Source organism: Dendrobium catenatum, unplaced genomic scaffold, assembly GCF_001605985.2.
Source record: "Dendrobium catenatum unplaced genomic scaffold, ASM160598v2 original_scaffold_144855, whole genome shotgun sequence".
Classification (NCBI taxonomy): domain Eukaryota; kingdom Viridiplantae; phylum Streptophyta; class Magnoliopsida; order Asparagales; family Orchidaceae; genus Dendrobium; species Dendrobium catenatum.
Window position 1 is genome coordinate 862,157 of NW_021463285.1, and position 25,141 is coordinate 887,297.

At 36.9% G+C, this 25,141-nt stretch overlaps 1 protein-coding gene across 2 annotated transcripts in view; it reads right to left on the reverse strand.

Annotated features, from left to right (window-relative positions):
* The window catches only part of LOC110113207 (putative UDP-glucuronate:xylan alpha-glucuronosyltransferase 3), a 36,341-nt gene extending 11,586 nt beyond the window's left edge, over positions 1–24,755 (reverse strand). The window contains exons 1-3 of one of the 2 annotated variants that reach the window (XM_020845677.2): positions 24,596–24,755; positions 24,141–24,416; positions 21,339–21,542 (exon numbers count right to left, since the gene is read on the reverse strand). In XM_020845677.2, the coding sequence (XP_020701336.1) occupies positions 21,339–21,542; positions 24,141–24,205 (269 nt within the window). In that variant the 5' untranslated portion in view covers positions 24,206–24,416; positions 24,596–24,755. Of the gene's footprint in view, positions 1–21,338; positions 21,543–24,140; positions 24,417–24,484 lie in introns of both variants that reach the window. The other variant, XM_028692223.1, reaches the window with a different exon arrangement.
* Between the last annotated feature and the right edge of the window lie 386 nt (positions 24,756–25,141).

Consider the following 25,141-nt stretch of genomic DNA (forward strand, 5'->3'; position numbering starts at 1 on the left):
TTTTAATTCATCTTCTGGGTTGAGGCAGGGTTGTTCTCTCTCTCCACTTCTCTTCTGTATTATCATGGATGCTCTTTCCTCTTGCCTTGAGGTTACCGGTGGATTTAAGGGTCTTAATCTTAACAACCTCTATGTCAACCATCTTATGTATGCTTATGACCTTTTGGTCTTTGGGCTTGCCACGGCTGATAATGCTTCCTCTCTTATGGCAATCCTCAATAATTTTGCTAATGCCTCTGGCCTGCATATCAATCCTACCAAAAGCTCCTTGCTTTTTTCGAAAGGTTTCATTCACAGGGATATCATCTCCTCTGCTCTTGGGATTTCTAGGGTGGAGGACTTCATTACTTATCTTGGCATTCCTATTTCCACCTCCAGACTGAATTATGCTTACTTCCAGCCCCTATTGAGTAGAATTTCTACTCTACTTGCGGGTTGGAAAGTTAAATTTCTTTCTTTTGCAGGTAGACTTCAATTTCTCAAGTTCACTATTGCCAACACCATTGCCTATTGGATTCGAGAGGCAATCTTGCCTAAGGCCTGTCAGAAACTCATTGCTAGAATTTGTTCCAAATTCTTGTTTTTTTGGCAACATTGAGGACAAGAAGCTGCACTTAATCTCTTGGAAATCGGTTGTTATTCCCAAGTCTAAAGGGGGCCTAGGTTTACCTTCCTTTGATTTCCTTTACCATAAGATGGCGACCTCTTTTCTATTTAGGATGTTTAACACCTGCAATTTGATTGGTTCTTGGTTCAGGAGGAAATATGAGTCACCTTGGAAAAATCCTCCAACTCATGCTTCTAAATTTTGGAAATTGATATGCTCGGTGGTTGTTTCTATTCGTCCGCAGATTTCCTTGCGGGTTTATTATCCGTGCAATATGTCTTTCCTTTGGGACCCGTGGTGCAATGATAAAGCTGTGGCTGAATTGCATTTCTCTAATAGGCTGTCACACTTGCGGGTTGATAACTTCATTGTTGATGGCAATTGGGTTTTTCCTGATGGTTTTCATCCTGAGTTAATCTCTGTTATTTCGTCTATTCAGATTTTGGGGGATTCACCGATTATTTCTTGGAAGGACTCCCTTTCTCCTTCTATTTCCCCTCCCCCTAATAAGGTTATGGCCTCCTTTTATGATAATTTTCCTGATGTGGATTGGTTTAAATTTATCTGGCATAAGGGGCATGCCTTGAGGTATTCTTGTTTTGCCTGGATGGCTTTGAGAGGGAAATTGAAAACGGCTGACAATCTTATTGCTAGAGGCATCATGGTGACTGGTTCTTGTTCCTTTTGTGCTGCTCATCTTGAGAACCATTCTCATATATTTTTTGAATGTGATTTCACCTTCTCCATTATCGCTGACTTATTTCCTGGCATTGGGAGGTTTTACCTTAGACCTAACCTGATGCAGGTTTTTAATGTCATTGATTCTAATATTGCTTTCAATAGAAGGGACAAATGTTTTTGTTATCTGACTTTAGCTGCGGTGATTTATTTTGCCTGGAAAGAAAGGAATTGCAGGAGATTTTCAAACATTTGGAAATCTCCTGTGGAGGTGAAAACTGAGATTTTAAAAGCTGTTTGTGCTAAGTCCATTAACTGGAATGGATTGGAAATTCTTAAAGCAAAGTTTGGTAACATTTTGGATTAATTTTTGGGGCTTTGATGTTCGGTGGTGCTGGTTTGTTATTCTGAAGGTTAAGATTATTTTGTTCACTTGGATGCTGAGGAAGGTGGAATATTTGTTTCTGATGATTAGATGTTGAATTTGTAGTAACTGGGCTACCCATCTGGCGTCTGTTTTTGCCATGGCCATTGTGACTTCTTGCATGAATGACTTGGTGATTCTTAGGTGTGGTTTAATTGGTGAAAATGAGAATTGGACCGCTGCTTTTATCTGCTGCTTAATGGCCGGGATTGGTTTATTAACCTGGACGATGATGAAGCTCCATTTGTTGTTCCTTGATTGTAACCCCTTGGATGGTCTTCGGGCAACCAGGGGTCCCATTTTATCTGAGTCCTGGTTAAATACTATGGAGCTTTTTTTGAGAACTGAGGTTCTTTTATTACCCGCTGGTTTGCCTTGTTATTTCTTCTCTCAGGTGCTTCTAAGTCGTCGCTTCCCGGACGATCCAACCCTGGTTCCCTTCTTTCGTTTGGGAAATGTCTTCTACTGAGCTTTACATGCTAATGCTGTCGCGGTGGGCGCGGTTATTTTTCTTCTTTTTCAATGTTGTTTGGCAATTTTAGCTGCCTCCTTTTGGTGTAATTTTGGTTATTAGGGTGATTTAGTTGTGCTTTTTTCTTGATTGAGCCTTCATAAGTTTTTGTTTTTCCTTATGGAAGGTTTTCTTACTGTAATCTTCTTTACTTGTAACTTTTTCTTTTATTAATATAGATGGGCAAAGGCCCCTAATTTTTCCAAAAAAAAAAAAAAGATTCAATCACTTGCATAAAATTAGATAAAGATAATGAATACACTATATAGATATAATGTTTTGGATTGATGAATGTAAAAAACATTTTTTCTAATGAATCTCTTTTAATTGTGATGTTATTCAAAGCATATGTATCCCTAGATCTTTGTCGAGCTTGTAGGAACAAAGGGTGTCTATCGACTTCCTACAGTTATATCATCTCCATAAGAATTTAGTATATTTCATATCCTATGCCTAGGCATGATGCATACTAATTCAATATTCCTGGTAATGCTTGCTTCCCTCCGTCAAGGCCATCTATTACATCTAATTTTAACTACACATATGGCCGCTATGTGCATTAAATGAAGATTTGGTAATATTGAAAACATCCTTTTAATCATTTAAGAAATAAGAGAATTCATTAGTACTACATACGATACTTACATCATCAATCCAAAACAAGAGAATTTAGTCAGACATGAAGTAGAATTGAAGCAAACTCATTTTCATTGATAGCATTATAGAAATAAAATACAAGAGATAAATATCACCAAAAGGGTTTAATGGGTCTCCTCTACACTCCTCTTTACTTACAAATTTACTTCCATAAACACAAGCCAAACACTCTAACAGTGGTATCAAGTACTCTAAATTCCCTTAGTTGTCAACCTAAGAAAGTTTCAGAGAAGCACTCTGAATTAGACTGAAATTATCTAAGTGACTAAACTATCTTACAAAAATAAAACAATGACTATTTATAAGAAAACACAAAACATGCGTCAGGTGCTAGAAAGATCAGCGTCAATGCGCCCAATAAGGGAATAGTCGCATCGCTTCGCTGACAGATCATGTCCTTGGGAAGTTACAATTGCTACACCATGACACTGATAACTTTAGGATGCTACGGTGCCAGGAGGACAATTTGGGCATCGAGGAGTTATGGATTGTGACACAGTGGCGCTGGACAACAGAGAACTCAGTGTCGTGAAGTTGATATTTGACCGCTGCGCTGCTCGAAGAGAAGTCGGTGATGCTATGGTGATATTCTGGCACTCCAACGGTGTCTCTGATGGCACTACGGCGTTACTTGTTACGACACCACGACGCTATATGAAACTTAAAATTCATACATTTTATATACTTTTCTTATACAATACAACTAAAACAACACATTTTCACTAAAAATATAACACATAAAAATAAAAATAATACAATATTTAAACTTATCGGAGGTGAGAAAGTCTTTTGTCCATTAGAGCTTCAACAACAACAGCTGAAGGGATTTCTATGACAATGAAGCATGTAACTAAAAAATCTTTGATCCATGGTTTGAGAGTATGGGCAGAGCAAGAATGTTTTATTTGTGAAAGCACAAATTAATTATTTTTAAAATACTCCCAATCTTTTTGGGTGATTTTTTTTGCCTTTAAATTTAACATTTCATAGTGAAATAATATCTTGATCTATGAATAATATACATTTTTATTTTTAATAAATTATTAAAATCTAAAATCTAAATTCTATTAATTATGAAAATTTACAATTATCTTATTTCACTTTAAATATTGAGATGTTAATTTTATTAAAAAGAAATTATATATTTATATATATATATATATATATATATATATAATATTTTTAATGATGTAAATTATAGGTTTCCTAATATAATACTTTTTTAATAAAAATATTAACTACAAACTCATATCATAGGCCAAAAATTCACTAAAGTATTGATATATGGTTTAATGATAATTTAACTAAAATACAATAAAAAGAGTCCATAACACACACTTTGTGGCCTATTGGATAAGGGCGGTGCCTTAAAAAGCATAAGTTTTGAGTCCGATTAATATGGGCTTTCACTAGGTCAATGGGGGTCTGTGCCCCTAGGGCCCCCATTGTAGATCCACTGGTAGTTGAGAGCCAACAATTTTAAATTTGCATACACCAAAACCTCATCCACAAACATGAGAGACTATCATTTTAAATTTGTAGATGCCACAACCTCATCCAAGTCCATGTTTATGCTTCGGGGAAAGGTGCACAAGTACATCAACGTAAAGGAGTTCACGAAGTGCTCCAAGATTTCCTCGATATCAACTTGGCCTAGCCAACAAGGTCACCCCGAAGACACAAATGACAGAAGTGATCAACACTATTTTGGAGGGAGTGAGAGTAGAATCATCATGCGATCGAAATTATGGAGACAATATATTATTGAGTAAATCTCAACATAACTGAACCCTATTATTTTTGCAGACGGAGACTTCTTTTTCAACCACATCTCAAAAAACACAATAATTTTGAAGGCAGTGGTAAACAAATTTGAAGCCCGTTAGATCCTCTACGACTTAAGTAGGTTGGTGGACATTCTCTTCCACATTTAGAGAGGTTGGATACTAATTAAACATTGAGATCCTTGAAGGCGTTTTTATTCAGTTTCTTTTGTAGAACTTGGGGGTATCATTTATCTCACAATTCCATGGGGTGTTAAACGTTGCTATTGATAAGCTATCCACAAATAAGCTCACTTTACAGGCAAGCAGCTAGCTATCCACTACTGTAGCACAACGCCACTCTTCCCTGCTGCATCAACGGCCAAGCTGCATATACCCTGCTTTACCTGTACAAAGCTGAAGAGTACATTACCTCTCTTTATCTATATATACAGGGCATGTACAGAAGTTAAATCAGAAATAATGAAATCCAAAAATGACTTCATTTCTTGATGAAGTTCTATTCCTCCACTCTTATCTTCTTCCGCTATTAACTCATTGTTTATGTAAGTTCTTCATGATATCAAAGCTCCCAACCCAACGGCGCATCTCCTCAACATCAGCAAACCATGGGTGAATCACCCAGCACCTCCAGCACAATTCCAGTCACCACTCCAAACTCTCTATCTACAATGGCAGACACTGCTATCCCCACCTCCCTCAAATTCCTCATGTCAAACCTCAAAAATATAGTCCATGTCCAGTCAGCAGTGATAACTATCCCATATGGAGCCTTCAAATCCTCAAGATGTTCAACGCTAACCACTTCCATGGATTCCCCAATGGCACTCTCAGATGCCCACCCAAACTCCTCTCTTCCACAAATGAACCAATACCTAATCCAGAACACAATAGTTGGACTCTATTCGACCAAAACCTGTCAGCTGCAATATACTCCACCATCTCAATCACCATTCTCCCTCACATTCTACACCTCTACACCTGCTGCGATATATGGACCACGCTTGAGAAGCGTCTACAGCCAACAAACCTCTCAAGAGTCATTCAACTCAAAAACAAGTTGCATAACACTTTCATGAAGGATCTCTCCCTATCTCAATACCTCACCACTATAAAATCCCTTGTAAACAACATTCAAGTTGTTGGATCGCACATCGATCATGAGGATATTATCTTATACACACTCAATGGCATACCGTCAAACTAGTAATCCTTCAAAACAGTCATGCGCACCATATTAACCCCTATCTCTCTTGATGACTTCTATTCTCTTCTTAACAGTGAAGAGATTAACATTGCAACAAAAAATCTTTAACTATCATCCAATGATTCCTCTGTCGCTCTCACAACAACCCGTGGATGAAATTTCCGCTCCGCCCATGGTAGATTCAGTCCCTCCCCTGTTAAGCCCCAACAATCCTCCCGCCCAAGCTGTAAAATCTGCAGCAAATCAAGACATACAGCTGTCACTTGTTAGCATCGCTGCAACCTTCAGTACAACTTTGCAACCTCGTCCACCACATCAACTCTTTACTCACATCAACAGCCTTCACTTGACTAGTACTTAGACTCCGGAGCTTCTGCCCATATCACCTATGACGTCAGCAATCTACAACAAGCAGCCATATACCACGGTTCAAACACAATCTCCATTGGCAATGGCTACACACTTGCAGGCAATAGGTTCTACCTACACCCCAAACCAACCGTAAGCTTCTCCTTAATGATATCCTTCATGTTCCTCAAATCTCACATAACCTTCATTAAATCCACAAATTAACATCCGACAACGAGTGTTCTATTTCTTTCACCTCATCTATTTTTGTCATCAAGGATCGACAGAACAACCAAATCATTCATCATGGCACCGACAATAATGGACTTTATCCCTTCACATCAGCAAGCTCCTCAACCTACCTCCAAGCACACCTCTTAGCTATCAACGTACATGATAGGAAGTACTTGTAGATCGCAAGTACTTCCTATCAATCTTCAAAAAAAATTCAGCGAGAATTCATCACAAAAATCTGCACAAAATCACAAAAAACAATAGATAAATTGTATTACTTGATGAAAGTGAAACGGAAAATAGCAAGATACACTTGATCCTCTATTCGAGATGAGGATCGATCTCTCCCAAATATCTAGACGCAGCTAGAGCCCAAAGGAAACCTAAAATCTAAGAGATCTCAAATTTCAACCAAATTCAAGATGCCCTAACCCTAGGAAAACAAAATATTTAATGCATACAAATCAAAAGGAAATCCCTAAACAATCCCTACATTCAAATTTCCCTCTCAAAACCCTCAAAAATTCTTCCTACAAGGATCCGCTTAGGCGTGCGGACCTTTCGATCTCCACAGGAGGCGGAGATTCCGCCCTATTTGCGTCTGGGTCGGTCCCGTGCGGACCGGCTGGACTGATCTAATAATACTCCCCTCCCAAAGATCCACCTTGTCCGCAAGGTGGAAAGACGACACCCTCCATTCCTTCTTTATCACAAACGGTAAGAACCTGAAGAGTTCGAACCCTCCATTCACCTGTGCCCTGGCATATACCTCTCGTCACATCTGAAACAAAGCCCCTTCATCCTCTTCTCCTGTAATTCTGTCTCTGTAAGCTTATTGAAGTTGTCTCCAGGTCTTCCTCCTGCAATCTTTTCCTTTGAAGTCCCTCGAAGAGTATCTGGTGTTGGCTCCTTGGATTTCAATAATGTGGTGGTCATCCTGTACGAGCCTCTTAAGCTGCCGCCTCTCATCTCTCCCTTCAGGTGCCTCTGATCTTCTACCAATTGAGCTAGTTTCATAGCCTCTCCCAATTCACGAGGCCTCATTACTCTAACCGCTGCTCGAATCTCTAGTGACAATCCCTTCATGAAGTTTCCCTCTAGCACTGTCTCAGAAAGACGGTCCAATCGACTAGCAAGGTACTCGAATCTCTCTCGGTACTCCGTCACTGAACCCTCCTGTGTCAAGGCAAATAACTGCTCATAGAAGTCTCCTCCCCTGCCCGTTTGAAAATATTCTACCAAACAATCCTTGAACTCTCTCCAACTCCATATGGGTCGTCGCATGTCCCTCCACTGATACCAAGACAAAGCCTTCCCATCTAAACATAGGCCCGCCGCAGTCAATCTCTCCTCCTTTGTCAGCCCATTGAAGGCAAAATATCTTTCTACCTTGTAGATCCACCCATGTGCATCCTCCCCCTCAAAGATTGGCATCTTCAGTTTCCTCACCCTCAAGTCACACCCATTTCCCCTAAAATCCTCCATAACCTCCCATTCCTCGAAGCGGAGGTTCTCCCTAATTGTCATGATCTTCCCTCCGACAATCATACCCAAACTATTCATCAAAATCCACTCTTCTTCTTTCAAAACCAACACCCCGACGATCGAAATTATCCCCTCGCCTTACAAATTCAGCACCCCTTCTTGCGTAGCCAATGCTCATCTCCTCCCTAGAAAGTGGTTCTAGAGGAGGAATTTTGTCTTCTCCCTCCAGGATCTCCACTTCTGGCTTTTCCCTTCCCTTTCACGTGTTAGGGTTCTCATCTCTGCCATAACTGCCGGTAGTTTACTTTGCTTCCGATGTCACTGGTTTGGTTTTGACTTCAAGCAATTTCATCAACAAGTCTTCCACCACGGTGAACTTTTCCTCCATCTTTTCATTGACGGATGTAATCTGACTTTGAAAATAAGTCATCTTTTCCTCAAAATCTGCTTTGAGTTGCCCAAGTTCTCTCTCCAAAACTTTCACTTTTCTTCCGGCCATTGGTTCCCCTTCGATCGACAAGCTCTGATACCAATTTGATAGGAAGTACTTGTAGATCGCAAGTATTTCCTATCAATCTTAAAAAAAACAACGAGAATTCTTCACAAAAATCTGCACAAAATCACAAAAACAGTAGATAAATTGTATTACTTGATGAAAGCGAAACGGAAAATAACAAGATACACTTGATCCTCTATTCGAGAGGAGGATCGATCTCTCCCAAATCTCTAGACGCAGCTAGAGCCCAAAGGAAACCTAAAATCTAAGAGAACTCAAATTTCAGCCAAATTCAAGATGCCCTAACCCTAGGAAAACAAAGTATTTAATACATACAAATCAAAAGGAAATCTCTAAACAGTCCCTACATTCAAATTTTCCTTGTAAAACCCTCAAAATTTCTTCTTACAAGGCTCCGCTTAGGCGTGCAGACCACTCGATCTCCGCAGGAGGCAAAGATTTCGCCCCGTTCGCGTCTGGGCCGATCCCGTGCGGACCGGCCCAGTGGACCGGTCTAACATTACATCTCTGGCATGCTAGATTGGGTCATCCACACAGTTTTGTCACCTCCAAGCTTGCAAAACTACTGCAACTATCTTCTACAATGCTACAACAATTTTCTTGCACTTCATGTAATGTGTCCAAATGTCATATATTACCGTTTAGCTCCAAACCAACTTGTACCTCTAAACCATTACATTTAATACATAGTGATGTTTGGAGTCCTTCCCAGGTTCCATCTCTTCATGGCTTTCGCTTTTATGGAATGTATATTGATGATTTCACCAAACTCTGTTGACTTTTTCTTATGCATCACAAATCTGAAACTTTCAATAAATTCTCTGAATTTTCTGCAATGGCTAAAAATCTCTAAACTCTAAAATAAAAATATTTCACTCCGATAATGGTGGAGAATACACATCAAATCAATTTCATCAATACTTAACAAACAAAGACATAATTCACCAATTTAACTGCTCATACACTCTTGAGCATAATGGTGTTTCAAAATGCAAGCATATACACGTCATAAAAACTACTCGCGCCCTTCTACATGCTGCAAAGTGCAAACCTTCCTCCAAAGTTCTAGACTGAGGTCTTACTCACCTCCACATATCTCATTAATCGACTTCCTTCCAAAAATACAAACAATACTCAACTCCTCACTAAACAATCACCTCTGCACCTTCGGCTGCCTCTGTTTCCCATGGATTCCACCAATCCACAAATTGTCATCTCGCTCTATCCCCTGCATCTTCTTCGGCTACTCCCTTTCCACATCGGGATACTAATATTGCAATCCCATCACTAGCAAAATTATTCTATACGCCATATCAAGTTTATGGAAACAATCTTTCCCTTCAATGCTCCATCCACCACTCTACCAAAACAGCCCGCCATCCCACCTCTACTACTAATTCCATCCAGCACACCTGCTACAAGCATCTCTTCCCTAACTTCAACCACTACACTTGCTATAAACTCTAATCCACCAACAACAACAATCTCCACTTCCTCAACCCCATCCAACAACACTCACTGGCCTCACATTGTCACTTCAACTATAGCAACATCTTCAAACTCCATACCACATAACCCATTACAAACTTCATCTCATCCCATGCAAACTCGACTCAAAACTGGACATCTCAAACCCAAATAAATATTCACACTATATGCTCAAAATTCTTCCAATCTCACTCCCACAAGCTTCTCACAAGCCCTCAAAACTGCTAAATGGAGCAATGCAATGCCAACAAAATTCCAAGCCCTCCAGCAACAAGGGACCTGGTCCCTAGTCCCACACCCTTTAAACCAACCTGTCATTGGTTGTCGTTGGACCTAAAAAACCAAAATAAAACCTGATGGCTTTGTCGATTGCCTTAAGGCCCACCTTGTTGTTCAAGGCTTTACTCAAGAACATGGAATCAAATTCTCCGAGGCATTCAGCCCCGTGGACAAAATGCCCACAATTCGAATCCTCCTTGTGGTAGCTCTCCACAGTCGTTGTCCTGTTCGTCAACTAGATGTAACAAATGCCTTTCGACACGACAAACTCAATGGCACCATCTACATGAAACAATCACCCGGTTTCATTGGCCCATTACATCCTACACATGCTTGCAAACTACACAAAGCCCTCTACGATCTCAAACAAACACCACGTCAATTGTTCCACACATTCTCTGAATTTCTTCTCACTTGTGGATTTCATTTCAGTCGCTCAGAACCCTCCTTACTCATCCAAAACACTCCAACCATCATTACCTATCTACTACTATATGTTGATGACATCCTTATAATTGGATCTCATCCCTCTACCATTACAGCTATCATCCAAGATCTCCAAACAAACTTCTCCCTCAATGATTTAGACCCAACATCCTTCTTTCTCGAAATTCAGATACAATCTAGCCCCACCTCATTCGCCCTCAATCAAACATAATATGCCACCGAAATTCTCATATATTTGGCCTAGAAAATTGCAAACCAGCAAACACACCTTCCACCACTAAACCTCTCACTAACAAACCGCAATCAACCATTCTCCAATCCCTCTCTCCCAAACCATTGTCAGCTCCCTATAATACCTCACTATTACTCGCCCCGATATTACCTTTTCCACCAATCAACTATGCCAGTTCTTGCACAATCCTCTCAATCGACACTTTCAAATAATGAAAAGATTGCTTAGATATATACAAGGAATTATCAGCAAGGGTCTTCCAATCACACTTGGTGATCTTACTCTTCGCACACTTGTTAACTTTGATTGGGCCTCCAACTCAATTGACCGCAAATCAATTTTTTGTTTATGCTCATTTCTTGGAAATACTTTGCTCTTCTGGAGTGTTAAGAAACAATCAACAATAGCAAAATCTTCAACCAAAGTTGAGTACCGTTCACTAGCTGCTACCACATCGGACATTATATGGCTTAATTGTTTACTTGTAGAATTTTGTGTTCCTGTTACATCACCAACCTCTATATTTCGACAACATATCCGCAATGGCACTCGCAAACAATCCAGTATTTCGCTACCGTACCAAACTGATAGGAAACACTTGAAGATTTTAAGTAAATCCTATCAATAGAGATGAAAAACAGCAAAATGCTCCACAAATCCCATGGAAAATCAGCAAAACAATAATTTGCATTGGAGAAATCAAACTAATGGAAGAAATAAAGCAAGATACAATTGATCCTCTATTAGAGAGGAGGATCTATCTCTCCCAAATCTCTAGACGCCGCTAGAGCCCAAACAAAACTAAACCTAAGAGATCTCAAATTTCAGCCATATTCAAGATAAAACCCTAACCCTTACAAGAGAAATTATTCAAAGCAAAGAAGATTATAAAATCTCTAAACAGCCCCTAATTCAAATTTTTCCTCCCAAAGCAATATTTAATTGAGTTGTTCCCTCCCAAAGCAATATTTAATTGAGTCCCTCTCAAGGTCATATTTAATTGAGTTGTTCCCTCTCAAAGCAATATTTAATTGAGTCCCTCCCAAAGCGATATTTAATTGAGTTGTTCCCTCCCAAAGAATATTTAATTGAATTGTTCTCTCCCAAAGTAATATTTAATTGAGTCCCCTAATTCAAATTGGATCGGTCTAACAATACTCCCCTCTGAAAGATCAACCTTGTCCTCAAGGTGGAAGGATGAAACGTTGTTGATAGCTTTCTTCGGCTGCTCTGTTAGTGTCAATGCTATCGTCCACTAGAACCAAGCTAAAGCTTTCCCTTCCAAACATAGGGCCGCTGTCGTCCGTCTCTCCTCATCCATCACCCCATTCACCATGAGATACATCTCCACCCGACACACCCACCCATAAGCATCCTCCCTTTTAAATATTGGCATTCCCAACTCCCTCACCTTAGGATCACTACCACCCCAATAGCTTCTTCCTCCTCCAGTGTAACAGTTGTCGTGATCCCTCAATATTTCCCCATGTATCGTGGGTGGGAATCCCACCTTTCTTCGGTCTTCCACTTCCCTTGCCCAAAAGACCTCCCATTGGGGTCAGCCACCCCACCACCTTCACCACAAAATGCTCTTCCTACTATCCCCCATCCGATAACCCTATCTCGCCCCTTATCGAAGCCCTCGAAGGTGACTCTTGATGAAAGAAATTCCCCTCGTCAAACTCCACTTGTCTGATCTCCTTTCCCTTTAATTTGGACAAGGGAATCCCAGTCAAATCTTGGTTAGATTAGCCATCGGAACCACTCTTGAAGTTTTTGTTTGCATCTCCAAGAACCTTCTTAACATCTCCTCCACCCTTCTAAATTAGTTTTTCATACGGTTTTCCATATATAAAAATCTTTCTTTCATGATAGAGAACTTCTCCATACCGGTTCTGAATTGCTCCATCTTGTCTTCCAGCACCTCCATCTTCTTTGTTGTCATTAATTAGATTTAGGCTCCAATTGCAAAAATAGCAAAGATATCTTATTTTTCCGCCCAAGAAAGTGCTCTGATACCAATTTGATAAGAAACACTTGAAGATTTTAAGTAAATCCTATCAATAGAGACGAAAACAGCAAAATGCTTCACAAATCTCATGAAAAATCAACAAGATAGTAAATTTTATTGAAGAAATCAAACAAACAAGAAATAAAACAAGATACAATTGATCCTCTATTCTAGAGGAGGATCTATCTCTCTCATATCTCTAGATGCCGCTAGAGCCCAAAAAAAACTAAACCTAAGAGATCTCAAATTTCAGCCAAATTCAAGATAAAACCCTAACCCTTACAAAAGAAATGATTTAAAGCAAAGAAAATTACAAAATCCCTAAACAGCCCCTAATTAAAATTTTTCCTCCCAAAGCAATATTTTATTGAGTTTTTCCCTCTCAAAGCAATATTTTATTGAGTCTCTCCCAAAGAAATATTTAATTGAGTTGTTCCCTCCCAAAGCAATATTTAATTGAGTTGCTTCCTCCCAAAGCAATATTTAATTGAGTCTCCTAATTCAAATTGGATCGGTCTAACACAAACATATCGACATCGACTATTACTTTATCAGAGAACGGATCAAGTCCAAGGATATCTCTGTATATCACATTGACTCTCAAAACCAACAGGCTAACACCTCACAAAGGCTCTACCAGCTCACCGCTTTCAGCTACTTTCAACCAAATTAACTCTCCAACATCAGGATCCACAATTTGTGGGGCGGTGATAAGCAATCCACAAATAAGCTCACTTTATAAGCAAGCAGACAACTCTCCACTACTCCTGCAGCGCAATGCCAATTTGGGTGGAGAATTGCCAAGGCAACACATCATTATCTCACGAAAATGCTTTTCAGTTCGATAAAGGGGAAATTTTAAAGCGTGCATTCATGAAATGGCACTAAAAAGCATGACTATGAGGAACAGTTTGTTTACTTCGTTTTCTATAATAAGGAAAATACAATATGCATCTTAATATTAACAAGTGTCTCTCGCAGATGAACTAACAAGTTCCTCGATTACCACATTACCCCTAGCAAATTTGAGCCTAACGAGGACAAGATCAAAACGATGATAGAGACAATTTGACCCGAAGTAGATCTCAGGCCCAAACACTGGAGCAGCAAACTCACAAAGTAATAGATCGAGTTGGACAAATGCAAGCTTTAATATTTTCCTTGCACCATGATAAAAGAGCAAACACTAGTTGACTTGGTCATTAAGTTTGCCTCTTCTCTCAATGCAAAATTGATTTAAAAGAAGATTGCTAATAAATCATTTTGAGAGCACGTACGGATCCAACAGTAGAGTAAAGTATGATGATATAATCGTTAGAATCCAATTCACTGTCAATATTGGAGTGAAGAAATCAGTCATCTTCAATAACTCATAGTTGTTCATGAACCTAGTCATTGGTGAGTACAAAGTCTAAGAGCCAACCACATCACAACACCTAGGCAAACTAAAGCTGAAAGCTGCTAAGCTTCAAATTTTGAATATCAAACACATCCCATAAAAAAAATTCAAGAAGCCAACTTGTAGGGCTACTTCCAAAAAGTCCACAAGATACTTGTATTTCTAAGTTAGCATCCCTATTATCCATTGATGAACTTGAGCTAATACCGATCCTCAATTTCTTTTCAGCAAGAAAAGCTGAAAGCCGACACATAATCGCATTAAGGCTAGGAGATTATAAATAAAGCTTGAAATTTCATCATTGATGTAATTTCTACTAAAAATCATACTCAAGTATAACCCAAAATTCCCTACGACCTGCCTAGAAACAGGAAGTGTGGAGAAGATTTATAGCATGAAGTGTTAAGCATATAGTTTTTGCCTAGTGACACTATGAGAAAGGATGATCGATTGCATATGAAATGGACCCATATTGCCTGTCCTAAAGCGTTCCAATGCCACGGTCAAGCTGGGCCACCATAAAATTAGCTTGATTTCCTTTAGTCAAAGGATAGAAATGTTTCTTAAGTCCTAAAACTTTTGAATCTTATATTTTGTTGCATTTGTTCTCATCTAAGATGTCGAAAGGCCATAAAGCTCAAAGCCAAACCTTCAAGCGGCCAAAAATAGCCTCATGACCTCCAAAGCAGGAGACTAAGCCAAATCAAATGAAACTTCATAAAGGATAAAACTCGGGTCAAATAGCTCATGAAAAATGTGTCAAATTGAACGAAAAACAATAAAAAAAAGTAACGGATAAAAAGGCAGAAGATGCAAAGGGGAAGGATTGGAAATAAATACTGACATGATAAAGATAAAGAGTTTTTGGCTGAGAAAAAAAGACACAACATATAAAAAAACTCCTCTTCAGAATAAGAGCAGACAACAATTGAACTAGAGGTTCGGCTTTTACTGTCCTTCCTTAATGTCTAATATGCCAGAGCACTACAATTCATTGTATCCTAAACAAAAGACAAAGGGTTTTCCCCTTTACCTTCAAAGTTACCTCACCTCACGTCCTCACCATTAGTCGCTCTCTTCCAATGGTATTGGAAAACTTCTCAAAGAGTCATAATAAACCAACAAGAATGAATTTCGCTGAATCAATTGCTAGACTACGTATAGTATAATCAAAGATAAAATTTTGATTTGTTGTCAAAATTTGATATTGTTAGTCTTTGAAGGAATAAAAATAAATCCTTATTCATTGCGTATTTTATAGATTAAAACAGAAAAAGAATCATTACAGCCATCATAACCGCAACTCCCACAACACGTACATGGCCCCTCACAAGAGAAAGCATATTTATGTCAACAAAGTTCACATAGCAAAAGTACACCAAAAGGGGGGAGAATTATGCAATTGATTATGCAAACATAAAAATGCAAGTTCACACAAAAAGAATCAAGGAGAAAGAAATTATTCATATATGAGCAACGATGAGTGCCTTCCAAGCACCATTTATCAGCTGAAATCATGTCATCTTCCTCACCAATCTGAAATTAAAAGAACAACTATTATGAACTCCCATTATGAGCTCTTGAAGAAAAGCAATGAATGAATCATCATTCAACTAACTAGGAGAAGCAGCGCCATCACATGTGTCCCCGAAAGGAATGGACACCATATTTATTGAAAGAAAAGCATCTGCTTGTCCACATGTTTGAAAACTTTGCCATAGATAGACAACCTTAAGTAAGGTCATACCCCACATGACAATTCAGGAAGACACAAGTTCACACCGGCACATCAAGCATTCAAAATCATAATTTCTTAATTTCTTTTTAAACCAAAAAATGAACACTGTCGTTGCCAGGTCTCAAGTCCTGGATAGAAAAGTCGAGGGTTGCGTTAGGTAGTCGATAGCCAACATAAAACTTGTCGAACAATAATGACATGAATCCTTTAAGAAATTAAGGGAAAAGCTCCTAATAGTAAAAATAGTTGGTGATGGAATCCAAATGTGCAAAAAAAAAAGATTTGTTATAAAAATTGGTTTAATTTTAAAAATTCTGATAATTGGGAAATATATAAAGTGGCTCGTAAGGATTCTAAGAAAGCAATATGCAATGCAAAGACATTAGCTTTTAGTGATTTATATAATAGATTAGATACTAAAGAGGGAGAAAGATATATGTATAAGTTAGCCAAACAAAAAGATAGGAGTAGTAAGGATTTAGTTCAAGTGAAGTGTATTAAGGATGAAGATCAAAAAATACTTTTCTTAGAAGATGATATTCAACAAAGGTGGATGAGATATTTGCTAAACTTTTTAATGAAGATTGGTGAAAATAAGATTGATATAAGTGACGCTTAGCAATGCCTAATAAAAAAAGATTTCTGTTTTATTGGCGTATTAGTAAAACTGAAAGTTTAGAGAGGCTTTAAAGAAATGTAAGGGTGGAAAAGCCTGTTGGACCTATGATATTCCAATAGATGTGTGGAAATGCTTAGGAGATGAGAAGAATTTCTTGGCTTACTAAAACTTTTTAATATTATTTTGAAGATAAAAAGATGCCAGATGAGTGGAGAATGAGTGTGTTTAATTCCTATTTTTAAGAATAAAGGTAATGCACAAGATTGGTGCGAATTATAGAGGTATTAAGTTAATGTGTCATACTTTAAAACTATGGGAGCGAGTTATGGAGCATAGGTTGCGGCGTGATACTAATGTTCTCAAAATCAATTTGGATTCATGCCGGTAAGGGTCGATCTAATGGAAAAAAGCATACATTTATTAAGAGGTTTGATGGAGAATATAGAGTAAATAAGGAGGATACATATAATATTTATTGATTTGAAAAAATATGATAAAAATTTTCAAGGAGAAGTTATGGAGAGTTCTTGAAAAGAAAGGAGTCAATAATGCTTATATTCAAATCATTAAAGATATGTTGCAGGAGCTATTACTTTGTGTCAACCAGGGTGGTTTTGACCAAGTATTTCCCTAATTTCAGGTTGGGTTACTCAAGATCAGCCTTAAAGCCATATCTTTTTGCTTTAGGTCAATGGTGTTCTAACTAGACATTTGCAAGAGAGACCTTGGTGTATGTTTTGCTGATGATTTCTTCTGTTGATAAGAACTAGAGAGGGAGTTTGAAGGTAACATTGATTATGGAGGTCGAGTCCTAAAGGTTTTTGTCGCTTGAGTAGACTCTAAAAACAGAATATATGTGTGTAATTTTTAGTAGTAACTAGACTGGTGAGGGGATTGTGATTTTGGGGCGATCAAGTCATTAATAAGAGTACCACGTTTTAGATATCTTGGATCATTGTCAGAGTGATGGTGACATAGATTGGAGATTATTATCAGCATTAATTCAAAGTTGGATGGTTGAAGTGGAAGGAATGCATCGGGCTTGCTATGTGATAGAAAATGTATCCCCTCAAACTTAAGGAAAATTCTTATAAGAATGGTAGTTGAGGCTTGCAATGCCTTTAATGGTGCCGAATGTTGGCCATTAAAGAGAAGCATAATACAAGTTAAAGTGTGGCAGAGATGAGGATGCTCAGGTGGATGAGTGGATTTACCCTTTAGAGATAGGATATGAAGATGAGCCATATGCGTGAGGTGGAGTACTACAGTTAGAAGTAAGATTTAGAGAAAGTCGCCTAGATGGTTTGGTCACATAAAACGGACGGCCTTCCGATGAACCGGTTAGGAGAGTAGAGGTATTAGATTTGACTTATGTTAAGAAAGGTAGGGGTAGACCTAAAAAAATTGGTTAGGAAAATTTAGGACTGCTTTTTTATTAGATTTAACACGAGAATATTTGACTTTTATAAGAGACAATGGAGAAGAAAGATTCATGTGCGACCCGCAACGTAGTGGGGATAAGGCTTGATGTATTTTGTGTTGTTTTTTTTTTAAACCAAAAATGGTTTGAAATATAAGGGGCAATGTAGTCACAACTCATCCGTCTTGAGAACAATTTGAGTTGAACAATAGGCAAAATTTCTCAGGTGATTGAGTTAGCTAAGTTAAGTTTGGCAATGAGAAGCACGAAACACAAGACCCAATAATATAGGTAAACTAAAGAGCTCGCTATGTCAAATAACTTGACTACCTCCTTTAGCTTCAACAGAGCACAACCAACCTAAACAGCGTGAGTAGCACCCCCATAGTAATTGCAACGGCTCAATTCACAACCTCCATTAGTCCAGAGGAAGCTCAACCGACACAAACGAGGATAAAAAGTAGAGTCATAAGCAGTATAAGACTGAGGTTAAAAGGGCATGTGAAACGCTTAGGTAATTCAAACTTTTCAAGCATCTTGAAGGACAATCCAAAAATAAAAAGAGGATATTATAAGGAGGTAGGGCTTGACAAGTAAGCATGTCAAAACTAAGAAGGAAGATAAGTTAAATGAGGTGGCATTACATCCTAAAATCCTAGATAAAGATCTCATAACGATCTCATTAAAAGAAGAATTTATATCCCTATTTCATGATATGTAAACAATTTAACATGAAGTATTCTTTGAGAACATAGTCTTTGGAAAGAATAATATATATATATATAATATATATTATATATATATATATATATATAATATATATAATATATTATATATATATTATATATATATATCCCCTCAGGTTGTTTATAAGAAGGATCTTTCATTCTTCTTCTAACAAGTATACGAAGAGAAGGCAAAAATTCACTGCTTTTTATAAGGAAAGCTTCCAAAGCCTTGTTCGTCACTTCTGCTTTATATACTATATATATAGTATATATATATATATATATATGATATATAATATATATATATATCCCTCAGTTGTTATATAAGGATCTTTCATTCTTCTCTCTAACAAAGTATACAAGAGAAGCAAAAATTGCTGCTTTTATAGGAAAAGCTTCCAAAGCAACTTGTTCGCTCACTTTCTGCTTTCTTTCTTGTGTATCCTTGATCTACATATCGTCAAATAAATCAGACATGCCCATGTTTCCCACCTAATTGACCTCCAAACCCAAATCAAGCACAAAAACTAATAGATTTTGTTTGGTGTGAACTTTGATCTAAATTATATCTACTTAAAAATGGGAAAAGATCTTCTCTCTTCAGGTTTAGGATCAACCTACATCCCAAACCAAATCATTTAATTAAGGCCGTTAACAGGTTTTGTTTGTTGTAATCCCCAATCACCATTGAGAGCAAAAGCCAAATTATAGTTCCACATATAAATAGATATATTTATATTTCTCACCCTTTCCCCTTCTCCTTCGAAATTATAACATATAAAAAATTCTTATTTATGGATTTTTTTTTTCAAAAATAAAGACAAAAACTATGAAGCGATCTAAAAGAAAAAAAATCAAGCAAGGTCAAAGCTTTACGATCTTTTGAAATAAAATAATAAGAATAATTTCCTATGATTAAAATAGAGATAAGGGGAAAAATCCCTTTTATTACTTCTAATAGGTTTTAACAACCCATAGCCATTTAGGACATTACATCTCTATTTATTATAATATCAAGACTCAACATCCTCTCCTTGATGTGTTTCAAGCACCACTAATATTTTACAATCTAATTTTTAGGAGAAGCTTTCACCAAAAATTGCAACCACAAAGTTCATCTTCGTATAAGAAAGACAAGGGTAAATAACTTGATTCATATCCCTAAAGGATGTTCACATTAATGTTTAAAGAATGTCCATTCCTTGAAGCATCATAAGAAGATCTATGTAGTAGCAAGTTCAACATTGAAGTAAGAATTGAGCCACAACAAGACCTATGTTGCAAAAAGACAAACACCACAAAAAGACCACTACTAAAACTATGGGTGTCAAACCAGGTTAGTGAGTTGGGTTTGGGTTTGACTTGAAATTGACTCGATCTAAATTCAGTTAATCCAAATTTGATCCATTTAATAAACGGGACAAAAAGGTGAACCCAAGTCCAACCTGTTGGCAACCCGGATGACCCAAACCTAACATGATAAGTCCTTTTAATTGAAATTAAAAAAAGAAAAAAATTGTAACTTGTCAACTATAGAGTTTAGGTTAATTGATCAAAAATAAGAAACTCATATCAACAAGCAAAATATTTTAAATAAAAAAATTAAACTTTCAGGTCAAAATCAGTTTCGCGGGTCGACCTGAACCCGACCCGTCAACTAAACTGGCAGGATTTCATACTCAAATCCGACCTATTTGTTAAACTGGTCAACACGAGCCTGAAATTGTTGGGTTCAAGTCCGGGTTGGGTCATTTAATGGCACCTCTAACTACAACAAGACCTACACCACAACAAAAGCTTGTATGGTAGCAAGGCTAACATCACAACATAACCTATATTATAGTCTTATGTCCAACAAGCCCAGTGCCACAACTCTCAACAAGTATTTTACAACACTCGAGACTTTCACCACAAACCGTATCATTGCACACTTCTACAACATCTATCACCCACGCACGAGGACCTATCTTGATGCCGTTAGCATCTATCTTTTTCTAATTTCCTTCGCATCCCAATTGCATGAAATTTGCCTACTCTTGTATAGATTTCCAATAAAAAATGAAAGCTTTATAACTGGGCTAATCCCGTAATTTTGTCCTCTCCTAAAGTATTCTGCACAAAAACTCTAGTTTCACATTCTCTACATGAATGTTTTTGTGTATGAGTAGAAAAAAAGGCTAACAAAATCCACATCGATCCTCATTCTCTGGACTTTGATTTCCTACATGCAACAAGACTTAATAGGTAACCCACCAAAGCCCATTATAAGTCTATACTAGCCCATATAAATGATGGGATTTAGAGAGCTTGCTTAGCTGGTCAATAGCCCATTTTACACCCATACTATAAAGGTTAATGCAAGTAGCCTAGCCTGCAAAATGAAGAGGATCTTTCTAGAACCTATGACTTCCCAAATCAAAACAGGTCAACCTAACCAGTGTTCCTTAGGATTAATAAATGTGATAATATTGTAAAATAATGAAAGCATATTGCCAATGATATTTTCCTTGATTATACAATCATACCTTGATGATGAATGTGGGGAGTGCTCATTATAAGCCACTGGAGCGAAGATAAATGTTAAAAATGTACCACACAAAATTATCAACAGGATAGGTTTCAGTGAGCGGAGCTTGCAGCATAAGCTTTTCTCATGAAACGATACTATGAATTTGCTCACGTCGTTGAAATCTCGGCTTCTCATGTGCCTTCTTTTGGTTGCATCATCACTGTGGTATGTCCACATAGATAGATTAGTCATTTAGTAACTTCAACTTGAAATATATATATAATTAATAGTTTCATACACAAAAAGAGTAAAGTATGGGCGGTCAGAAAAACAGGCATGTAATCAAATTAAGAGAAGAGCCACACATTTCCATAACATATCTAATTAAGCAAAAAACAGCCAACTAAAATATGGTCGCACAAAAGTTGGACAGTTAACAAGAAGCACTATAACCATCACCAAAACACCAAGAACAACCTGCATGGGAGTCTGCTCATGAATCCTTCAAATGTTAGAATTATTTTATGCTAATCCTTTCGGCCATCAAATCGCTAAGAAAATTTGTTAGAGATCCTTATTATATAAAACACACTAACTTAGTAGTTCTTTTAGCATAGCGAGACCCAATATCTTAGTTACCTGTTGCACTCTCTTCACTGCAGGAATGTATTACAAGCATTCCTCTAATATAAACATTTCTCATTATAACCATTTATTTAATCATACATCCATTTTAATGTGCTCATGCGTGTGTGCATAGGGAATGGATATTTCTCCTCCTTAAAGCAGAATCATCATTCTCCCCATATATAAGTTTTGGTATTAATGCCTTATAATGCTAAATAGAAGATACTTCATTCTCTGAAATATAATTAAAATTGGTGGAATCCATGAATATAAAAATCTTAAGACTATTTGATCATACAGCCAGTGCATAAAATTTTCTCATTGCATGGCTCTAATTGCATGACATGATAATTAAGATTTCAATATGTAATGTACTTCAAATGAATTGATATTTTATATATGCGTTGTTGATGATATTTAGAGTATATTTAATGATTTTGATTGGTGAAATACATGATTAAATTAGACGTTAAGTGTTCTTCTATAAATAGTCCAATTATCTTTGTGTGTTTCAAGGAGACGAAAGTTATTCTCACATTTACCAATAGTAGTTTATAAAATATGACTAAAATTTTTAAAATTAAAACTAAAATTATTAATTTTTTTATTAAAAAAACATTTACTAAATTTTTTTAGAAAAATTATATTCAATAAATATTTAATTAAAAATGACCAAAATACCCTTACATTTAACATCATTTAAATCCAACATTGAATATTAGGACAAAAAATGTCTCATTTTAAAGAGTTGAGGAACCAAATGTTCCTCAAAAGAGTTGGGGACTATATTAATACCTTACAAAGAATTGAGGGATCATTTGATCATTCTCTCTCCCTCTATATATATATAACAAAGACTAAAATATAATGAATCTTAATTTATCATCAAATTATTATTATCTTAATCATTAATAATCTAAGGAAATCCATTCATTAGTTTTGTGTTATTATTGTAACAAACTTCTTATGTTCATCTCTAGTATATAGGAGGCGGACAAACCGCCCCTCCGATGCCGCCCAAGCCTATTGGACCCCACCAGAAAGCAAATTAAGGAGAGAGAAAGAGAGGGGCAGCTAGGGTTGGAGGGAATTTCTAAATTAGGAGTTTGAATTAAGGGATTAGATAGTAAGAGTTGTTAAAGGTTAGGGTTATGCATGTTTGTGATTGTTTTGAAGAGTTCTTGTCTTGGAGTCTTGGGCCCTAGATTTCATCCATGGATTTGGAGAGAAGATCATCCTCTCGAATTGAGGATCAATTGTATCTTGTGTTGGTTTCTTCATTTATTTGAGTTCCTTCAATCCAAGGTGTTGTTTTTTTCTAAAATTTTCCATTTGATTCTCGTTCGTTGCTGTTTTTCTCCTCAATGGTTAGGGATTGCTTGGATTTCTCAAAGTATTTCCTAACAAATTGGTATCACAGCGAATTTTGGGACCAAGTGTGTAATTTTATTTTTATTCATTTCATGTGCTCAACATATATGAAGTTTCATCTGCTTTAAAGTATTATATGAAATTACATGATTCCTAGAGGTAAAATAACGAAATTGTGCAACATAATATAATAGGCAAAAGCATGCTTTTTCCACATAGTAGGGATAAACTGATTTAGAATCAAATACTATGAATTTTTCCCATACTAAATTATTAATATCTGTAAATATTTATTAAATATGAGCTTCAAAAAGAAAATTAAAAACAAACAATATTTAAAAATGACAAAAAAATGTAACTAGAACATGTGCATATCAGAAGTTGATGGAGTAACCAGAACCTTCATGGTGTACAGTGACCATAATCCAGGAAATTTAAATAAAGAAAGAAAAATATAACTAGTTGAGACACAATCCACAATGTTAAGGAAATATCTATTTTAAAACATAAAAAAGAAATTTCAATACAAAAAACTAAACATAATGGGAAAAAAAGACAACAAATAAGAATAAAAGTAAAGCAAACTCCTATAAGAAATCCTAAACTTTATGCACAAGTAAGCTCTTCGATGCCACATGTTGAATCAGGTAGCTGAAAAGTCTAAAATATTTTAAAAAAAATGAAGAATGTCATGACCGAATCCTAGGGTTGATATTTTAGTCTATAAACAGTAAACACTAGATGGAAATAGTTCACAAATACAAAGGCAAAGCATTTATATGACAAAAGAACTAAAATAGGCTGCACTCGAAGAACTCACAAATTCACAGCGGGCCTATGCCTGCCCTCCACAGGACCAGGAGAAGCACCCACCAGAGCTCTCATGTCTCGCTACCAAATTCTCACCAAGGAAGGGACTTCACCCCGTCAATCAGCACAAGCATACTTGATTTCAATGCAAGCATGTATGGAGCACAGAACGAGCGCCGCCATGGTTGCAAGCATCTCAATCAGTCAACGTGAAGTGTGAAATGGAACCAGTAACATCGCTTAATGTACAAATCCAATAACATTCGAACAAGACGAAAACGAAGACCTACAGCAAAGGCTATTAAATTAGTAATAGAGTACATTATGGTAAAAATGCCCACTAGTAAAGGATACGGTAGCTTGACTTCAACAACGACATGGGATCGACAAGGAAAAGATTTACCGAGGAAATAGCGATTGAACAAATAGAAACGATGGAAATCAACAGAAGAAAGTAATAATTACTGGATCAAGAATTGGATTTAGAGGGCTTCTGCAAGTAATTTTCAAGCTCGAATGCTGCTGCAACTCTTTGTAGAAATAGAAAGATTTGGGGAAACGGTCCCGTAGAAAAAGGAAATGCCGAAATGGACTGTTGCGAGTGAGATTTGGTACATCGGGTCAAAAACAGGAATAGATTTAGGCTCGGTAGGGATTGTTTTCTGTTTTTAAAATAATTTTTTAATATAAAAAATTAAAAAAAAAATTGTTTTAAAAAATAATAAAAAATTGTCCTAAATTAAATTTAATAAATGAAAAATAATTGACGAAAGATAAGAAGGGGATTACGGTCTTAACACACGAAAAATAGTGTTTTTAAAATTTATTTGTTTAATTGGATGAAAAAATAATATATAAAAAGTATTAATGTATTAAGAATTCAGACTTTAGCCTATTTTCTATATATTTGGAATTTACTTGATTTGGATGATTATATATACATGTTGCATATGAATCTTTGTGGCTTTGCCTATCTCTCCCTGCCACCGCCACAATTCGTTGCTCATCACT